The sequence below is a fragment of the Megascapheus bottae genome, chromosome 4 (genome assembly GCF_031878675.1).
Source record: "Megascapheus bottae isolate mThoBot1 chromosome 4, mThoBot2.hap1, whole genome shotgun sequence".
Lineage (NCBI taxonomy): Eukaryota > Metazoa > Chordata > Mammalia > Rodentia > Geomyidae > Megascapheus > Megascapheus bottae.
The window spans coordinates 22263918-22286228 of NC_143512.1; the positions used below are offsets into that span (position 1 = coordinate 22263918).

A 22311-nucleotide genomic window follows, 5' to 3' on the forward strand; every position below is an offset into this window, starting at 1 on the left:
AAAAATAAAGAAATAATCTAAAATGATTTATTTCAGGAAATGGCATCTGTTCAGATAACTTCAAACACATTGACTTATTGTGAAACTGGGAACTTCAACACAAGACTAGATTCATTATCTTTGTATAGTTGTATGAAGGAATTGCCATTTTACAAAGCAGCCTATGAATACAATGCTTCCCAACATTCTTTCTCACCCATTCCAACTGCCCTTCCCTCATTTATCTTAATTTTGTAGGATACACTGAATTCTTGATTGTGTTCTCCCTCTTCTCTTTATTCATCTGACCCCTTCCCCATGACCCCACAAAGGATCTAGTGTTCATTTCCTAGTGTTCATTTTCATGAAATGCGGCTTCACTCATTATGATGTTTCTTCGTCCCTATACAAACCCGGTGTCCCAGGCCCACCTGCAATGCCTGTGCTTTCATCCAGCGGGAAACCTCCCAGTAATGCAAATTCTGTCTCTGCATCCCACTAGCATTCTGTCCTTGCACTGGCTTTCAAGTTGGTAGTAGCTTTCCACTTTTCATGCCATACTTGCTGTCTCAGTCCAATCATGCTGTTATAGTTTAGTTACAGATGCATGTTTTACAACTCTAGAATAGGATAACATTAGGATCAAGGGACCAACATTTGGTGTCTATTGTCTTCCTGCTGCCAGGATTCCACTTGGTTTGGTGTATCCTACCAAGGTGAAAGGCAGAACATAGAAGGAGCAAACTAGTAGTCACTGACAGTATTGCTAAAGAACATCATCTCATTGATGAGAACAAGATTCACAAGGCTGAGTCACCTCTGAAAATCTCCACCCTTTCCAATGGTCACATTCGATTGTATGTTCTAACACTAGGAGAAGCACATTCAAATCATATCATTTGGTGAAATCTTTGTGATTAATAAAATACACAAACAGAAAATGCTAAGATTTTGATTCAAGTAATGGGTTCAAAATAAAACAGTAGTGATTACTAGATATAGCAAGATACATATTGTTTTGCTTACATTTCTTATTTCCAAAGTAAAAGATAAGGGTCAAAGCAGAGTTAAGGAAAATTATGGCAGTGGGGTAGTGATTCCTCTCACTCTATCCGTTTAGCCTAAAAATTAAAATTATTATATAAATATATATAATATATATACTATATGTATAGTATATATAAGTATATATAAATATATACTTATACATAATATAAAATACTATTTTTCAAGATGGCTCTGTTTGTTGCTTATATAGTTCTGTGAATATTTTCATATTGAATAATTAGACTTTTATATAAAATTTAATTTTTAAATGCCACTTTCATTTAGGAGTCGAAAAAAACCAAAGATGAACAGTTGACCCGTAATTAAAACTATGTTTGTTTCATTTTGTATAGAATCAAACACTAAAACCTTAATCAATTCTAGATACTATGTTTACTCTCATTTGAGTAATATTTTATCTACTTTTTCAGGTATTTTGAAGGTCTAATTGTGTTATCATGTATTTGTAATTCTCTTCTATTTTTTCAGTCAGTGCTAATATAAAGTGTTCCATGTTGTAATTGAAAGTGTGCATTTTTGCAATATTTTCTTTTTTCATTTGGAACAATCAAAGCCTTATAAAATTGTCTATTTATAATTAATATAATTCAAACAACAGATACTAGAATTCAAATCCTGAGGGGTTTTACGAGGTGGAGAGGATTGATTTTTGTTTTGTTTTGTTTTGTTGGTCATGGGGCTTGACCTCTGGGCCTGGGCATTGTCCCTGAGCTATTCAGCTCAAGCCTACTGGCCTGGAGCCACAGGCCACTTCTGGTTTTCTAGTAGGTAATTGGAGATAAGAGTCTCATGGACTTTAGTGCCCCAGCTGGCTTTGAACCTTGACCCTCAGATCTGTTTCCTGAATAGCTAGAAGTAGAAGCGTGAGCCACCATGCCCAGTTTTTAGATCCTTAGTTTTAATTAAACTAGTCCAGAATCATATCTTCTGAATGACACTTTAGTGTATATATCAAATAATTTTCTTTGACTTTAACCCCTCTACAGAAATGCATTCAGATGGTATGCAAAGAATACAAGATTAGCTGGATCTACTTAAGGCATTATTTCTCTGTTTAACATAAATATCTGTCTGATAGTTATTTTTCCTGTTGTCTCTGTTTCTTGGCCACTCTCTGTGTTCTGTGCCTCTCTGGCTCTGGCCCTGTCTCTGTCCCTCAGTCTCTTGTCTCTGTCTGTGTCTGCCTCTTTCTCTCTGTCTCTCTCTCTGTCTCTGTCTGTCTGTCTGTCTTCTCTCTCTCTCTCTCTCTCTCTCTCTCTCTCTCTCTCTCTCTCTCTCTCTCTCTCTCTCTCTCTCTCTCTCCTCTCTCTCCCTCTCCCTCCTCTCTCCCTCTCTCTCTCTCTCTCTCTCTCTCTCTCTCTCTCTCTCTCTCTCTCTCTCTCTCTCTCTCTCTCTCTCTCTCTCTCTCTCTCTCTCTCTCTCTCTGTCTCAAAGGAACTAAATGCATTTCTAAACTGTGTCTATTTCAAAGACTGAATATTTCATGCTCTAATTTGAAATGTTTTCTCACATTTCCATTTAATGTGTTCTGTGTTCTAATCTAGATCAAAACTTAGAAATCAATAGCCTCCGAAAATTATCACAGGAATTGGCTCTGAAAAGTGGAAGAGGAAGTGATGGTTCTCAGGAAGAAGCAATAGACCAGTGGGCCAGGAGAAGGCAACAATTCAAGGATGGCAAGAGATGCAATTCAACAGGAGGCAGTTCATTTGCCAGCAATATCACCAAAGGATCTCGTGAGTAGACTACCATCTTTCTTAAACCACAGCAGAAGCAGCACTTTACTGAATCTTCACCGAGTTCCCTCCCTTTGATCTTCAGAACCTAAGATGCTGTTGTTTGGACATGGTGATATATACAGATGATGATGATGTATGGTTTCATATTTTTAGAATAATCAACTTTGTTTTAATCCATTACAGGGAATCTTACTTGGTAAATTACAGTCTTCATGAACCACATCTTGTTAAGGGTCTTCTTCTCTTCAGATACTAAAATAACTATCTCTAAATCTCTGCACTGGATTAAATGCATGTTCATGAAAGGGTTTGCGTGTTTTACAAAAATATAGATGTAAAAGAATATCATGCATGGTATCGATGAGAACAATAAGAAATTTTCTTTTTATTTTAACATTTCTGGAAACTCTTAAAAATGTGTATTTTAGTAAGATAGTAAATTTCTTGCTAAAAGACTTTTAGTAAAGTAGCATTATTACACCATAGTCCCACACTCAGTGGCAACTGAAAATAGACAAGTAAGTTATCATTGAAGACATTCAACAAAAGTAAAAATACAAATTAAGCATTATTGGGGAAAGTTGAAGCAATGGTTCCAGCCTCTAATCACTCTAGGTTTCAGAGGTGCCTGCGCTGTGTTGCAGTCATATAAGGAGTACCTTTACAGCATTGCTTTCCTCTCAACACCCCTATTCATAGCTTTGTTCCCTGCTGTCTTTTTTCTTGAACCATGAAATTCTGTTTTATATCATAGAGAAACTCAACTGCAAGTCACACCTCTGAAAGAAGAATTACCAAGGCAGTCAGCCGACAAAAACACAATTCTGCCTATCTTTAACAGTAAGAGTAAAGAAACTGATGGATGAACAATCTGACTCTAGATATGAAAAACAGAAACAAAACTTTACATGTAGGAATAAAACATGATTAGATATAGGAATAACTTCCCATTATTGCCTGAAAATATCTATTAAATTTAATTTAATGAAAACATAAAGAGCATACATGTTTGTAAGGCACCGTGTATACATGAATACACAGTGTGACATATAAATCAGGGTAGATATATAAAACTCTTTAAATATTTATTACGTGTTTATGGCAAAAATATTCAAAAATCTTTTCTAACTTTAAACATATATATATATTATTTATTTATAATCCATAATCACCCCTCTCTGGAAAAAGCATACCAGATGTTCTTACATTTAACAAAAACAAGAAATCTGGTTGAATGGAAACAGTTTAATTTGATTACAGATGACCATCATCTGCCATGGAGATTGAGACCAGCACTTTCTATTTCACTGTGTCCCCCAGGTCTCTAGACTCTCAGTAAAAAAATGGAAAAATCCCTAACTACCAGTAGTCTTACTTATCATGTCTGGTGTGCCTTTCTTGGGGGAAAAAATGGTAGATGTACTAGGCAGATCCAGAGTTCACAAAAACCAACTTGTACATTTTTCTAAAACTATGTTTTATTTTCTTTTTGGAGAGTTCATTTACCTTTATTCTGCCTGAAATAACAAGGGAATCAGCTGTACAATTTATAAAAATTAAAATCTTATGCCACAATAATGTCAGTGATTTAATTAAGTAATGATTTCATTTTCGTTTGACTGAATTTTTTAATGAAAACTTTTGATTTTTTTTCACATTAGACACTGGAGGATTGAACTGTCTATCATTTCTAATTTTCAGTTTATCCAAGCTGCAGACATTCTTAACAGCATGTTATATATCTTTGGAAACTTTTTGGTAGAGACTGCAATTCACCAAGAGCTGCTGGGGCTATTATTGTTTAAGGTGTAGTTTAAATTTTAACTCATTTATAGAGTCAGGATATTCTAGTAATCCCTGACTTAAAACCTGACAGCTTTATCGAACACCATTATAGCTGGTGTTTTTCACTCTGTTAATCTCACTTGTCTCTGACTTCCTACATAATATCTGGAAAAAACATTAGGAATGACATGTTTATGAGTTTGGCCACAGCTGATCACTCCATCCAGGCTGTGAGGATTGCTGACTAAAGCACACAGGTAAATAACTTGAAGGCTATAAATGAAAGTAGGAAGAGCCTACAAAATGGACCTCTTGAGTTTTATAATCTCAAACAGCTCCTGCATCACAAACAAAGGTGACAGAAAGTGGGTCTAATCATGTTTGAATACTTGATAGCATTTCTCTGACTTCATTCAGCTATTAAAATTACTATAGAAGTGTATTTCCCAACTACTAGTTGCTATGTAAAAGGAAGAGAGATAAGAAAAGAAAGAGGGGGAAAAGGGGGGAGGGAGGAAGGAAAGGGAGCAAAAAAAAAATATCAATTCCAAAAAACAAGAAGTAACATTTGTGGTGGTATGTTTATTTTGTACCAGGTACCACTACTATCCAAGATATAAAGTCAGTTCTCCCAGTATGATTATGGGTTAAGTAGTGTATTTTCACCCGCACTTCACTAAATAAATTATGAATCATGCAATGGATAAGGTCAAGTGTTAAAGGCCACTCAACTGTAATTAGTGGTGGGCTATGTTTCAAACTCATACACCCTAAATGTAGTTCACTGAATCTGAAAAAACATTTGAAGCTAGTCACAGACTCCATCTGGTAAAGTCCAAACAAGGGTCTTGTTGAATTCCATACAACTTTCTCAGTTATCTTCTAATTACCTCTCTTATCACAGTGGTCTCCTTCCTATGTTTAAATGGTCCCTTTTCTACATTTTTTTTGCCAGTCCTGGAAGCTCGAACTCAGGACCTGGGCAACCTCCTTGAGATTCCTCGAGGCTAGAACTCTGTTATGGAGCCACAGCACCATGGGCAGCTTCTTCTTTGGTACATGGTACCAAAGAATCCAACCCAGGGCTTTGTGCATGCTAGGCAGGCACTCTACCACTAACTAGGCCATGCTCCTGGTCCCTGGTTTCTACTTCTCAGTCTCCCTTTTGTAAATTTGGTTGTCACAAATGAGGAAAAAATATGGCATTTGGTTTTCTGAGAGGCTGGTTTTGTTTAACATGAGGATCTCATGCAAATGACCTAATTAATTTTTTTTTCTTTTGGACAGAATGAAACTCTACCCTGTATATAGAATACATTTTGTTTACCCTTTTTTCGTTGTCCCAGACTGGGACTCAAACTCAGTACCTGATGCTTTTGCTCATTATCTAGCACTTTACCAACCAAGCTACACCTCCAACACTTTCTTTATCCATTTATTTGTTGATGACACTTAGGCTGATTCCACAAATTGTCTATTTTGAAAAGTGCTTCAATGAACATAGATTTTCCTGTATCTGTATTGCATGCATTCCTTTGGTTATTTGCCAGAAAATGGTACAGCTAGATCAGGTGGTAATTCTATTTTTAACTTTTTGAGGACTTTCATGTTAATTACCATAGTGGCTAGACTAATTAATATTGTTACCAAAAGTGTGTAGGGGTGTCTTTCCCCACACTCTACATCCTCACTCACCCCATGTTTGTTGCTGATTGTTTTCTTTATGATGGCCTGTCTGCATTCTGGCTGGATAACATGCAGTCTCAATGCTATTTTGTTTTGCATTTCTTAATTGCTAGAGATGTTGAACATTTTCCATGCATTTATTGGCTATTTGTAATTTTTTAAGGGCTGTCTGTCCATCTGCCCAATTCAATGCCCACTTGGATGAATTATTTATTTTCTCTTTAATTTTTTATTTCTTCATGTATTCTGGAAAGATTTGCTCAAATATTTTGGACTTGACTAATTTTCCAGGCTGTTTCTTTTACATTGTAAACTTGATGAGATCTCATTTTTCTTTTTCTTTCTCTCCTTCCTTCCTCCCTCCCTCCCTCCCTCCCTTCCTTCCTTTCTTCCCTCCCTCACTCCCTGTCTCTTTTTCTTTCTTTTTTCTGTCCTGGGTACTGTCTCTGAGTCTCTTTGAGCTCAAGGCTAGCAGTCTACCACTTGAACCACAATAGAACTTCTGGCTTTTTTCTGCAAAGTTTACTGGAGATAAGAATCTTACAGACATTTTTGTCTGGACTGGTTTCAAACCACCATCCTCAGATCTCAGCTTCCTGAGTAAGCTAGGTGTGAACTACAAGTACCTGGCTCCCATTTGTTAATTCTTAAGTTACAATTATTAAGTAAGCAGTTCATCTGGTGAATCTAATTTTACCAAAAAAAAAAATTGTGACAGATCCACTTGGGCCTTTTTTTCCGCTTTGGCTCAAGATTCCACAGGGACAGATGCTGAGAAATCAACTACAATTTTACAGCTGATGTGTGGTTTGTTGCTTCCATAGATTTTAACACACATTTTATGTCTCATTTTATATAACAGTGTGTTGATTAGCTGTGTCTTGGTAACCAAATGCATAAGGAAGTACTCATCCACATAATCAAATCTCTTGGTAAATAAATGCCCTGAGTTAACAGCCTCATGTATGCCAATGAAAACAAAGTTCACTACAATTTTACAGATCCAACTTGGACATCTATTTCTGAGGGAATAAATTAGTAAAGATAAGCCAATGGGTGAAGAAATCTATGTAAAATCAACTGAATTTTAAAGGCAAAGCATACAGAAAATAGATCCAACAGGCAGATAATTTAGCGTTTGAAAACTATCACTGCTGTAACTTTAGCAAGAACTATTGTTGCAAAAATATTTTTTTAGCCATAAGTCTCAGAACAATGAGTGAATAAATTGTTATAAATTTCTGTTTTAATTTTCCTATCATTTAAAATCAAATGTTATACATGAACAGACTTACCCAGAATACAAAAGTTTTTAATTCTTAAAGGATTTTGAAATATGATATGCAAAAGTAGACAGCCTAATTTGAAGTATTCTCTTCCAAACTTTTTGTCATTTTAACTCAAATAAGCAATATGCACCAAAAAATTCTCATATCATTTTTTGCCAGCCCTGGGCTTGAACTAGGGCCTGGGCACTGTTCTTGGACATTTTTTGCTCAAGGCTGGTGCTCTGCCACTTGAGCCATAGCCCCACTTGTGTCTTTTTCTATGTATGTGGTACCAAGGAATCGAACCTAGGTCTTCATGCATGCTAAGCAAACACTCTACCACTAGGCCAAACTCCTAGCCCCAATTTACATATCATTTACATTACAACTTTATAATTCTTTAGTATTTCCATGTTTGCTTCCTTTATGTTCATATACAATGCAACATACTTAAAAACGTTTAAATTTAAAAGAAAATTGTGAGAATATCGCAATTAAATCAATTTAATTCAATGGATGAATAAATTGTACTTGAAACAGCTAAGCCACAAAAGGACTAGGATGATTTCACTTGGAGTAAAATTTAAATATGTAAGGTCGGGCATTGAAGGTATTTGGGAACTGAAAATCATGACATTTGTTGTGCATTTGAGTGTAAGACACTAGGTTCTTGTATACTTTGTCAAAATATCACCCCTGATAATTACCACACAAGTGAAACTTATGCATGATTTGGAATCTATTGTCCAAGTTATCCATCGTCCAACATCCAAAAATCCATTGTCCAAATGTTAGTTATTGGGGAAACAACTAACATTCTCTTTGTTAGACTCCTATTAAGAAAACTAAATGGAAATATAGGGCAAGAATGGGAGTGAGTAGAAATGGTTCTCCAAAGAAAGAAAACTCAGTGGGAGCAGACCAGTGCTTCCCCAGGGAAGGAGAAGGCCCACTGGGCACTAAGGGCCAAAGGACAAAAGTAGTTTTACATAACATTTTTCTAAGGAAGGCACAATAGCAACTTGTATATATAATATGTATGTGAAGAGAAACTGAAAGGGAAGAAAATAAGAAGATATTTCAATATTTCTAAAGAAATACTGTGGTTATCAATCCCACACTTTTCATAGTATTTAAGAAATTCATGTGATGCTGGGTGGCAATGGCTATTGCTTGCCTGGGATCCTAGCTACTCAGGTGGCTGATATCTGAGGATCACAGTTCAAAGCCAGCCTGGGCAGGAAAGTCCATGGGAGTCTTTTTCCATTATCCACCAGAAAACTGGAAATGGAGCTGTGGCTCAAAGTGCTAGAGCACCAGCCTTGAGCAAACAAGCTCAAGGACAGTGTCCATGCCCTGAGTTCAAGCCCCACAACAGAGAAAGAAAGAAAGAAAGAAAGAAAGAAAGAAAGAAAGAAAGAAAGAAAGAAAGAAAGAAAGAAAGAAAGAAAGAAAAGTTCATGCTTTAGCTTTTCTTTATATTGTTGTGCTGCTTGATTCTTTTCTGTTTTTTCTTTTTCTTTTTTTGAATACTTGTTTTTGCATTTTATTGTTAGAATAATATATAGAGAGGGATTACAGTTACATTTGTTAGGTAGTGGGTACATTACTTCTTGAACATAGATACCCCTTCTCATGTTTTTGTCCCATTTTTCTTCTCCCCACCCCTCCCGGTCATCTTGTTTTTCCCCTATCCTTACCTACTTCAATTAAACATAGATACAATATGCCAGATAACAAAGTCAGGTACAGTAACAACATGAGATTAAACCATAAGGGAAAAAAAGAGAAAATAAATAAATTTACATAGTACATTAAAAACAACAATCACAAAGATAAACCTCTTGTTTCCGTATCCTAGAGTTCATTTCATTTAGGCTCATCCTGTATGATTGTATGTACATAGCTTTTGCCCTATTGTAATCCTCTGCTAGGAGAGTCCTAGATGTGTACTCATTATTACAAATGAGGGAACATTGGAGCCTATGTTCATCTGGATCTGGCTTACTTCACTTAATATGATTTTTCCAAGTCTTTCCATTTCCGTACAAATGAGGCAATGTCATTCTTTCTGATGCAGCATAGAATTCCATTGTGTATAAGTACCACATCTTCTTGATCCATTCCTCTACTGAGGGGCATCTGGGTTTGCTCCATATCGTAGCTATGAATGCTGCAATGAACATCATTGTGGTAGTAGCTTAGAGCATGACATTACTTAATTTTACATGGCACAAAATTAACGAATGCAGTCTTCTTCAACTGTTACGGTTTCCACACTATTAAAAACATTCCAAAATAGAAATCCTGAATTTCTAAACATTAAAAAGCAATAACAACAACAAAATAAAATAAGAAGAACAGTTGAATCAAAATTTACATGACTCCTTGATATTTTCTGCTTTTATCTACTTTGTTACTTGTCTACTTTTGTGAAAAACCATGGTGAGCTTTCTACGAAATGTTTCTGCAGTATCTTTAGCACAAAGGCAAAGATGGATTTCCTATTTTAATTCCCCTATTTTACACTTAGTCATTTTTCTTATGCTTGTTTTTTTTTAAATGTAACAGCTAGGGCCGGGAGTTTGGCCTAGTGGTTGATTGTTTGCCTCGCATGCACAAAGACCGGGGTTTGATTCCTCAGTACCACATACATAGAAAAAATCCAGAAGTGGTGCTGAGGCTCAAGTGGTAGAGCTCTAGCCTTGAGAAAGTCCAAGGACAGGGCTCAGGCCCTGAGCTCAAGCCCAGGACTGGCAAAAAAAAAATGTAACAGCTAATTCTTAGTTTCCAATTGTTTTCTATTTACTCCTAAATACTAATGCATAGATCTTTTTTCATATATTTTTATTATAATTAATAGAAGGGTTACATGATATTTGCCAGATAGATGGTGCATTAATTCCCATACATTGATACCCTTTTACATGTCTTGCTCCCCATTTCCCTTCCCCCACCCCCACCACTCATCTTGTTTTCCCCCGTTCCCTATCCAAGATCCTTTTTAAAAATGTATTTTTCCACATGATTCCTTGACTAAAGCATTTATCACGTTGCCTCTTTATGGTACACAAACTCCCATGCCTTAGGCTTATCAGAATATTAACTTGGGTTTTACTCGTGTCCTTCCCAAGAGAAATATTCAAAAATTCAGATACTGAGTTGTGAGGTTACCACTCTACATTAACACCATCTCATTAGCTGCTCTCTTACTTTCCTCATTGGTTGCTGGATCTTCTTTCTGACTCATGCATGATTTGCACTTTCATGTTTTCTACTTCTCAGTCACATCAGATGATGGCCATTCTATGGATTTTGGTTCTCGAGTTGATATTCAAGACAAAGGATTCTATACAGAGAATTTTCATTCAGCAGCATGGGTTTTCCGAGGGGATGATGGGACTCCAGAAGAGAGTCCCAGATGTCTTAGTAAAAAAACACGGCCAACAGCTGGTAAGGATGCTACAGTTACTGTAAAATAAATATGCAAGTCTCTGAAACTGTTTAACTCTACTGTGTGTGTGTGTGTGTGTGTGTAAATACACATATAATGTATTTCTCTCTTTTGTTTGAAATACTGAGATTTGAAATTCAGGCCTGGTGCTTTCTAGGCAGGTACTATACCACTTGGGCCATGATCCCAGCCTCATAAAGTATATTTTTTACTACCATGAAGAAATATGAAATCATTCAAATGAAAACTCTTAAAAATATTCCAACAGAATAATAATACCAAAGTTGGAAAATGATTGATATAACTAGAATGAAGAGAGATTTTCATCCTACCAGTAAAAAGTACTTACTAATTAAAAAAATTACACCAATGTGTAAGGAAGAAACAAATGTACCACATTGTTCTGTCTGCTCTAAAAAAAACTATTTTATTATTTATGCATCATCTTTTTATTATTCATACTTCGAATTTTACTTTTATATATAAAATATGTATATGATATATATATATTGGTTTTGATGTATGTAATTTTATATGATTTGAGATATGTAACTTTGTATGCATCTGATATATATATATATACATATATATATATATATTGATTTTGGTTACTTGAAAATGATTTCCAGGTTTTATTTGTTTATTCTTTTTTTTTTTTTTGCCAATCCTGGGGCTTGAACTCAGGACCCAGCACTACCCTTGAGTTTTCCCAAGACTAGTCACAATGCCACTTCCAGCTTTTTCTGTGTATGTGGTAACTAGGAATCAAACCCAGGTCATTGTACATGCTAGACAAGCACTCTACCACTAGGCCATACTCCTAGCACATACATACACACACACACACACACACACACACACACACACACATATACATACCATCTTATAATAACATACCTTTACTTAGTAATGTAATTATAGTATCTGAAGACTTTATTAGCATTTTAAAGTTAATGGTCCATTTAAGTAAGGTCCATTTAAGTAAGCTAAAAATAAATTACATATGACTTAAAAATTATAAGAATAGGGCTGGGAGTTTGGCCTAGTGGTAGAGTGCTTGCCTAGCATGCACAAAGATCCAGGTTCCATTCCTCGGTACCACATACATAGAAAAAAAAAACAGAAGTGGTGCTGAGGCTCAAGTGGTAGAGCTCCAGACTTGAGAAAGTCCAAGGAAAAGGTTCATGCCCTGAGCTCAAGCCCAGGAGTGGCAAAAATATTATAAGAATATCAATTCTAGCATGTACAAATTTATATTAGTATTAAACCAGGTGCCAGACTCAGCTGGACTCACACACAATCTTAGCTATTCAGGAGGCTGACATATGAGGATCCAAGCAGTTCAAGCAGTCAAATCAAAAAGACTCTTTCCACAATCTTAACCAGCAAAAAGCTGGGACTGGAGGTGTGGCTTAATTGTAGAGCATTATCCATGAAAAAATAGTTAAGCAAGAATCCAAGGCCCTGAGTTTAAGCCCTACAACCAACAAACACACAGAGTATTTGGTTTCAGTCTTTGCTATATAATTTAATGAATATAGCTTTTGTGAGTTTTTGACTTATTGGTACAAATAATCTTGATAAACAATTTTCACTCAACATATCCATGCTCACTGTGGTCAAAGTATGAAAAGGTAGTTGCTAAGGTTAGACAGAAGTGCTCAGTTTTCGACTATGACAAGTTCAATAAAGATGCATGATAGAGTTTAAGAATATTGAATATAAGCATCATATATGCTCAGTTTTATCTTATCTCCAATTACATAGAAAAATGCAATTATTGCAATATATGCCAATTGTTTTATCCATAGAGTAAACTAGAACCTTTCTTAGTTGTTCTTATAAATACTATGAAATCTAAAAATGGAATGTTTTAATGAGGAAATATGATAAGTCTAAGCGATTTCTATGCATAAGAAACCATAGTTTTATATTTACATATTTAGAATATTTATTTATATTTTTATCATAATATACACAAATTAAGTTTAACTAGTCATCAATAAATAATGACAGCATTATACTCCCAATCTTAAAACCTTGAGAGTAGAGCTTTTTTGACAATGAACAGAACCTGTAAGCCTTAAAGTTTCAGGTAAACAAGATAAATAAGCTGGAAAGATATGCTATTTCTATTGCCAACAATTTTTGTTTTTGCAATAGTAATCTCATATCATATTATTAGACTAAAACTTGCTTATTTAAAAAATAGCAATAAAATATAAATGATGAAGATATAGAAGTAGCCTTGATAAATTTTCTGTATTTAAATTTTGAATAGTGAAATAGAGTAAGATTCTAAAATGGAAGGATATGTCCTTTGCCATACAAAAGCTCTGCAGTTTAATGCAGTCCCACTTATCCAGCCTTTCTCTGATTTGTTGTGATTCTTGGTCCTTATTAAGAAAGTTTCAACCTGTGCCAAAGAGGTCTAGTATATTCCTTCTTGTAAAGTTAGAGCTCCCCTATGACCCAGCAATTCCACTACTTGGCATTTACCCAATCATCCAGAAACAGAGACATACTAAATCCACCAGGACAACAATGTTCATTGCAGCACTATTTACCATAGCAAAGATATGGAACCAACCTAGATGTCCCTCAGTTGATGAGTGGATCAACAAGATGTGGTATTTGTACACAATGGAATTCTATGCTGCTGTCAGAAAGAATGACATTGCCCCATTTGTTAAGAAATGGAAAGACTTAGAAAAGATCATATTAAGTGAAGTAAGCCAGACTCAAAGGAACTTAGGCTCAGTGGTTTCCCTCATTTGTCATAATCAGTAGAAACCTTGGGCTCTCCTAGCAGAGATTTGCAATAGAGCAAAACCTTGATACAAAAGGCCATATAGTAGGACGCTAAATGAAAGGATCTCTAGGATATAGAAACATAAGCCATATAATGAATGATTGTTGTTCTTAAGGTACTATGTTATCTCTCATCTCTTTTGCTGTCCCTTGGTTATCTTATATTGTTATACTATCTCACTTTGTTACCTGATATATCAGATATATTTGTATTTGGTTATTTGAAATTGGATAGGGAAGGGGGAAAAACAAGATGAGGGGTGGGGGTGGGGTGGAGGGAAGTGGGGACCAAGACACGTGAAAGGGTATCAATGTATGTGAATTAATGCACCATCTATCTGGCAAATATCATGTAACCCTTCTATTAATTACAATAAAAATATATTGAAAAAAAGAAAAAAATTAAATGGAAGAATATTTTTAGGGTCAGGAACTCTAGAATAGTACCTGTTTCATCATAAGAAATAATACTTAATTGTTGAACAGATGAATGATTACAATATAATAAGGATTACTGAATAAATTACTAGCTGTTATTCTCCATCTTGACATATCATATCATAAATAATGAAAACATAAAGGGCTATTTCTGCACATCCTGACAAATTCGGTCTCCCACAATTACTTTTCTTAATTTTTATAAGAACTTTGGTTAATGTCAATTAACATATATACAAACATTCAAATACATGATATATATAGTCATACATAATTACTTGGTAATTATATACAATATGCATTATACATTTACCAACTCAATAAGAATTAAATATGTCTTCTATAGAAATTTAAGAACATGAAGATTAGTAAAATATAATTCTTGTCACATTAAGCCAAAATCTGGAATACAATATCTATAAAAATAAAATTGAAATTTCTAATATTTGTTAATAGTAAAAAAAAAGACCAAAGATTTTACCTAATTTACTATCATTTACCCTGGGGGAAAAAAACAGAGTTGTTTCCTTTTGTGTGTATAAGTGTATTTGCCTAAATAGTGGATATACATATATTCATGTATTTGTACATAAGTGTATCTATGTGAAAATGTAATTTAGCAAATGAATTTCATGATACTATTAGTTCAGTATTCAGTTCAAAACTGCGATCCATGTCCTTTCAAATTCCTTTGAAGACTTCAGTAGTATTATATATTATTACATACAGCCAAGGTATACATTCATTTCTTTTTTCCAGGCCTGGGCTTGAACTCACGGCCCCATCACTGTACTTTCTCAAGGCTAGAGCTCTACCACTTGAGACACAGAACCACTTTCGGCTTTTTTCTATGTGTGTGGTACCGAGGAATCCGACCCGGGGCCATTGTGTATGCTAGGCAATCACTCTACCACTAGGCCAAACTCCCTGCTCCAACACATACATTCTTGACTGTGGTATGAAAAACAACAAGTCCAGAAAAAAAAAAGCAAAAAGAAAGAAATTTGGAGGAAAATTAAGCTAAAGAATATGGACACTTTATTTATTTATTTATTTATTTTTACCAGTCCTGGGTCTTGAACTGAGGGCCTGAGCATTGTCCTTGGGCTTTCTCAAGGCCAGTGCTCAACCACTTGAGCCACAGCACCACTTCCAGCTTTTTTTCTATGTATTTGATACTGAGGAATGGAACCCAGGTCTTCAGTGCATGCTAGGCAAGCACTCTACCACTAGGCCAAACTCTTAGCCCAAAATGGACACTTTTTAAACTAAAAAACTTTATTTTTTTTAACAGTTCATGTGAAGATTTTTATTTATTTATTTATTTGGGTTTTTTTTGCTGGTCATAGGGCTTGAACTCAGGGCCTGAGCACTGTCCTTGGGCTTTTTTTTTTTTTTTAATCTTTGCCCTTTATTTTTTTTTATTTTTTTTTATTTTTTTATTTTTTTATTGTAATTAGTAAAAGGGTTACATGATATTTGCCAGATAGAAGGTGCATTAATTCACATACATTGATACCCTTTCACATGTCTTGGTACCCGTTTCCCTCCCCCCCCCACACCCCCCACCCGTCTTGGTTTTCCCCCCTTCCCTATCAAATTTCAAATATCCAAATACAAATAAATTCAATATATCAGATAACAAAGTGAGATACTATACCAATATGAGATAACCAAGGGACAGCAAAGGAGATGAGAGACAACATAGTACATTAAGGACAACAATCATTCATTATATGGCTTTTGTTTCACTATCCTGGAGGTCCTTTCAATTAGCTTCACATTATATGTCCTTATGTATCAAGATTTTGCTCTATTGCAAATCTCTGCTAGTAGAGCCCAAGGTTTCTACTGATTATGACGCTATTACAGAGCTATAATTCTCAAAACAGCTTGGTACTGGCACAGGAACAGGCCTGAAGACCAATGGAATAGAACTGAGGACCCAGATATTAAACCACAGACCTATGGCCACCTAATCTTTGACAAGGGAGCCAAAAAAATAGAATGGAAGAAAGACAGCCTCTTCAACAAGTTGTGCTGGCAGAACTGGTTAAGCACCTGCAGAAAACTAAAGCTGGATCCTTCTTTGTCACCTTGCACTAGAATTAACTCCAAATGGATCAAAGACCTGGAGGTAAAAGCTGACACACTGAAAACTCTACAGGAAGGAATAGGAGATACACTAGGCCTCCTTGGCACAGGTCGAAACTTTCTTAATAAGGATCAAGAATCACAACAAATCAGAGAAAGGCTGGATAAGTGGGACTGCATTAAACTGCAGAGCTTTTGTATGGCAAAGGACATAGCTAGTAAACTAATCAGGAAGCCTACAGAGTGGGAGAAGATCTTCACCAACCAAACAACGGACAAAGGCCTCATATCTAAAATATATCAACAACTCAAAAAATTGAATCTTTATTAACTGAATAACCGACACTAGTATCTGCTAGCATGAATTTTGTGAAGATAAAATTTGGCATTTGATAAAGAAAAATTCCAATACTTGATTTCCTAAGAAATCTCTTGAGTTGGGGAAATAAGCAAATGAAGACTCTAGCACCACAAAGGTATATGAGTTATATGATGTTTGTGGAAAGAATTCCTCTTCATTTGAATTTTTACAGCCAACAATATGATTCTAAAGAAGTGTCATCTGGGGGGATAAATTACTTAATGTGATACCCTACAGCCTGAAACAACAGTAGTATTCATTTCTGGCTTTTAAGCAGCTGTGTAGCACTTATAGATTATCCACTAGAGAATGTCAAAGGGAACAAAACTATCAATCCTTAAAAACTGAGAAAATTGTGTTGAGAATGGGAGGGGAACATGCTGCAAACATTGTGATTGTGTGTCTCCCACAGGAGAGATCTACAGTTGAACACACCAGTAAAAGACTTTATTGAATTGCTTATTCTTCATAACGTTCTTGACATTCAATTTGTCTGATTGAAAAAACAAAACCAAAGAAACACAACCTTGAAAACAATAGCTATCTTAGCAGTCCCATGCAATAAAAAAAACCAAAATAACAAATATGATTTTATTTGAATCAAAACAGTAAAACAGTCTGATAAACAAATATCTGTTGGGTAATCAATCTGTCAAAACCAGAAGATAATATCAAGGGAAACCTAGAGGGAACAAGAAGTCTTGACAAGTAGAGATATTAGAAATTACTTTTGCAGCAATCAGAAATGGGATTTCTGCTTTCTTTATTTCCTGATTAGCTGCCAGCCTATAGCAAACTGCTGAAATATTAATTCTGAAGTCTTTAAATTTCCCTGTCTGTCCCGTAAATTCTGAGATCCAATAAGTGGCAGGTCAGTCATACCAAAAGAGATTGTATTAACAAACTGGAGAAATTCTCCAAAGGAATAGAAAGAGGAGGACACAGATTTTACAGTTGGAATACATCATACCTTCTCAACAACTTTGTGGGTGTTTTTCTAATAATAACAAAACAATGTAATAAAATATTAAGGCAAACATTCTTTCAGGAATCCACAGGAAGAAACTTTATCCCTCCTTTCAATCACCTGCCAAATTTGCAACCAATGTCTACTGCATTAAATCCAGGAGAAAATGATCTCTTGTCTGTGTATTTTTAAATATATATATATATATATATATATATATATAGTCTTTCTGTGTGGGAAAGAACTGGGAACATATTAAGTACCAAATAAATGCTTGTGAATGCATGACTTCTGCTATCAGACTGAAAATGACCCTTAATGCTGATTAATACCTGTTTTGTCAGAATTTTTTTGTTTATAGCATAGGGAGTTGACTTGCATCTGAAAATGATTGAGTAGATAAATTCACCTGTATAATTTTTGTTATTCTTAATAGAACATTTATTTTGAAAAGTATTGATTTACCCTGTAACATCTTGGAGAAATGTTAGTAAAATAAATGACAAATGAGCTTGCAAATGTATCTGTTTTAATGTAAGGCAAAATGAGAAGGATGGGAGATAAAAAGGAAAATGGAGGAGGAATTATTTCTCCAGGTATCAGACACATAGTCACCTAGATTCACAGGTCAGATGATCAGGGATTCTGCATCAAGTTGTTCTTTCCTATGCTTATAGATATCCATCGCTTGTTTACATTCCTGACTTTTCTTTGATCTCTTAAATTAGTTTAGTTGTTTTATATTTTGCCTAGGCAAAGGCATTTTACAGCAGCCTTTGCATATCGACTTACAGAAACAACCCCTGCAGTGGAGGAATGCTTTTGCTTTTCAATGTGGAGGGCAAAGCAATATCTCTGAGAAATAAAAAGTCATAAGATATAAAAGGAGGATTGAAAAGAAATCACCAAATATATATTACTAACAAATTCTCACATATTTGTATTTCAGGGAACTGTATTAGATTTTATTTTAAGGTATTTATTTCTCTTTCCATTTTTAATATACATTCTTATCTTATCACTAATTTTCTGACTTCTTCCCAGAGACCTAATACTATACTTACTATTAAAAATCTACTTCTGGATATTGGGAAGGTAATCATTATACTTTATTATTATATTTGCATTAATTTAAATATTCATCATAGAAGAAAAAGATTCACCAATAATGTATATCAATCCAATTGCTGGATAAAGATTATTTCTCTCAGCATTGTGTTAGCACTTTTTTCCAGTGGACTTGTCCTTAAATTTCACAAAATGTACATAATTTTGGAGCATTGGCATAGCTTTTCACTGCACATACTTTTAGTACTTAAAAGTAAATCTTGTGAGATCAATTACATTCTTCAGGTGTTTTGTTTTAGTCTTGTACCATGGTATAGATTGGGTTTATACTTTTTCTAAATAAGAATTGAAATGTAATTATATTTTATAATTTACATTTTATAAAAGTTATAGTTTATTTTGTCAGTCATGAGACTTGAACTCCAGGCCTGGGCACTGTCCCTGAGCTCTTCAGCTCAAGGCTAGAGCACTACCACTTTGAGCCACGATGCCTCTTCCAGATTTCTGGTGGTTAATTGGAGACAAGAGTCTCTCAGACTTTCCTTCCCCCAGGCTGGCTTTGAACTGCCATCTTTAGATATCAGCCTCCTGAGTAGCTAGGATTACAGGCATGGGCCACCAGCGCCCTGCTAGAGATTTTTTGTTTTAAATCTGTGAGGCTTTCTCCTTCTAGGATTCAAACTGGGAGACTGTATTTAGGAGTAGTTCCACAGATGTTAAAACATCTCCACATAGAGGAAAGTCGAGAGGAGTCACTAATGAGCTGAAGTTATGAATACACTAAACCCACTGACAAGCACAAGCTATGAGAAATCAGTTATATCACCACGCCTCCTTTACACGCATGTGCATACCCCTATACCCACATGCATAGGGAATTAGGGAGCAAGAAGAAAACAGATGGGGCCATAACTGAGCCACATTAATGAAAGATTGATAGCCTAGTGCAAAAATCTCTGAATGCCTTCTGTGAAGTTCTTGGGACTCTATGCCGTCAGTGGTACAGTTAGAGTTTCTGTAAGGCCAAATCACTCTTGTTTCCTTCTGAGAAAACCAGAACTCCAATTTTCCTTAGGTTATTCTGAGATCTGAATGTATGGATGAGGATTCAGTTTTCCCACTTCCATGTATAAATTTTGACTAAAGTGATTCTGATTTGTAAGATTTGGATGCTTTCAGGTAGCTATGACAGACTGGTTAGGAGAGAAGCCTCAATGCCTTGTAGTCAAAGAATAGTAAGTACTATTTCTTAATCAACTTGTGACACAGGCAAGTGTTTAACCTCTGTGACTTAGTTTCCTTCCCATCATAGGAAAAAAAAAATAAGTCAAGCAGGGTGCAGTGGCTCTTGCCTGTAATCCTAGCTACTCAGGAGGCTGAGATCTGAGGATCAAAGTTCAAAGCCAGCCTGGGCACTAAAGAATGTGAGACACTTATCTTCAATTAACCACTGATAAAACAGAAGTGGAGCTGTTGCTCAAGGGTTAGGGTGGTAGCCTTGAGCTGAAGAGCTCAGGGACAGTGCCAGGCCCATAGTTCAAGCCCCCTGACCCACAGTAAATAAATAAATAAATAAATAAATAAATAAATAAATAGTCATTGTGAATATAAATTAGATGATATTGCTTTCATATTAGATCTGGCATGTAATACATAAGCAAATGAGTATTAACTACATGATAATGAAGCTAACTTGCATTACCTAAAAGTTAAAGCAATGCTCTCTTTGCTTTCTTTTCAGTTCGTGAGCGAACTGTGAGACTATTCAAAGGAACTGGAGATTATCCTTGGGGATTCCGTATTCAATTCTCCAAACCAATTGTGGTAACTGAAGTAGATACCAGTAAGTGGCCTCACAATAAAAGATATAATTCACATCAAAACGATCATCTCAACCTTAGAAAAATATGCAAACTAGTCTTCATTTTCATAATCCTGTAAAGCATACATATACAATAGTTGCATCCTCTAAACATCAGTGTACCAATAATTCACGGTGATTGAGAACTGCTCATATCCCGACAACTGATCTTTTAAGCTTTCCTGGTGAAATGTACATCTGTAAAACATGAGCATTAGTTAATCTTCCTATTATGAGTTCTATCTGTACCCTTAGAACTGAGGTTCAGTTCTGGAGAAAACAAGGACCTCATAAGTAGGCATCTGCCCATTTGTCAGTAGTTCAGAGTTTCTGGGAGAAGTCATATTCTCCCTAAATTGTTTTCCCTTATGACTTCTCAAGAATGTTTACTTTCTAATATGAGAATTAGAAATGCATAGGCATGTGATACAATGTTCTTTTTTGCTAATATGCAAATTTGAATTCATGAAAGGATTTTTGTCCTTCTGATTTCTTATATGAGAATAATTTGAGATCAATGCTTTAAAAAAAACCCATAGCAAGAACAGTAAGATTGATAAAAGTTAAAGGTAAATATCCATAGCCAGTGTGATTCACTGGGGTGGATTAAGAATTACATTATGGTAATACTCATCAGTATACCAACCGCATTCTTTAATGAAATAAAGGAAACAATCTAAAAACTCATACGGAACAAGAAAAGACCCAGATAGCAAAAGCAATCTGTAGCAGAAAGAATAGCACTGGAGGCATATCAATGCCAAACTTAAGACTCTATTAGAGAACTACAGTAATCAAAACAGCTTGTCACTGGCATGAAAACAGACCTGAGGACCAATGAAATAGAACTGAAGACCCAGAAATTAACCGACAGACCTATGGCCACCCAATCTTTGATAAGGAGCCAAAAAATAGTATGGAAGACAGACAGCCTCTTCAACAATTGGTGCTGGCAGAATTGGTTAAGCATTTGTAGAAAACTAAAGTTGGATCTTTCTATGTCATCCTGCACCAGAATAAATTCCAAATGGATCAAAGACCTTGAAATCTTTTCTTATTTTTATTAGAAAGACAGACATAAAAAGTGTATATATGTTTGTGATAGTTTATATTTATCGTATATTTTATATACTCATTGTATATATGAATATTTGTGCATTTATATGTACATATTTATAACTATGTATGTATATTTTTATTTATAAAATATTTTTAGGAACTAAGGAAGGGATAAATATAGTCTTTATTCACCATTGTTGGAATTCAGGCCTCAAGCAGTAAACCACAAACAAATGAGGACTGAGAGCTGCCGAGGGACTTAGTGACAGGGCTCAGACGATAAAAGATAAAATTGCAAATATTTTCTGGGGTCAGCTTGTCCCCTGTATGCCCTTCAAATAAGCAGGAATACTAAATAATTGTGCATTATTTTGCTTATGTTTTATTCACATTAAGATAGCTAACTTTTTAGCTTAATGTGGCTTCAGCATGCTTTCCTATGATTTTAAAGAAATTGTCTTAAAAAACTGAATGTTTATTCATGAAGCAAGTATTAGTACACCTTTGACAGCTTCAATCCCACTTTCTACATCCTCTTTCTTCTCTTTTCTTTCCATTACCCAGCATTTACCCCTCATTTCACTCTCTAACTTGACTAGGTTAGCCTTCAAAGAATTACAGGTATTTTTAAGTAATATAGTATTACACCTTAAAAACCAAACAGGTTTGTTGT

General features: G+C 35.2%; 1 protein-coding gene across 1 annotated transcript in view; it reads left to right on the forward strand.

The window, feature by feature from the left end:
* The window catches only part of LOC150064146 (uncharacterized), a 107535-nt gene that overhangs the window by 8703 nt on the left and 76521 nt on the right, over window positions 1-22311 (forward strand). The window contains exons 3-5 of the mRNA XM_090331106.1: window positions 2592-2783; window positions 10811-10978; window positions 20460-20561. Coding sequence (XP_090187232.1) covers window positions 2592-2783; window positions 10811-10978; window positions 20460-20561 — 462 coding nt within the window. The remainder of the gene's footprint in view (window positions 1-2591; window positions 2784-10810; window positions 10979-20459; window positions 20562-22311) is intronic.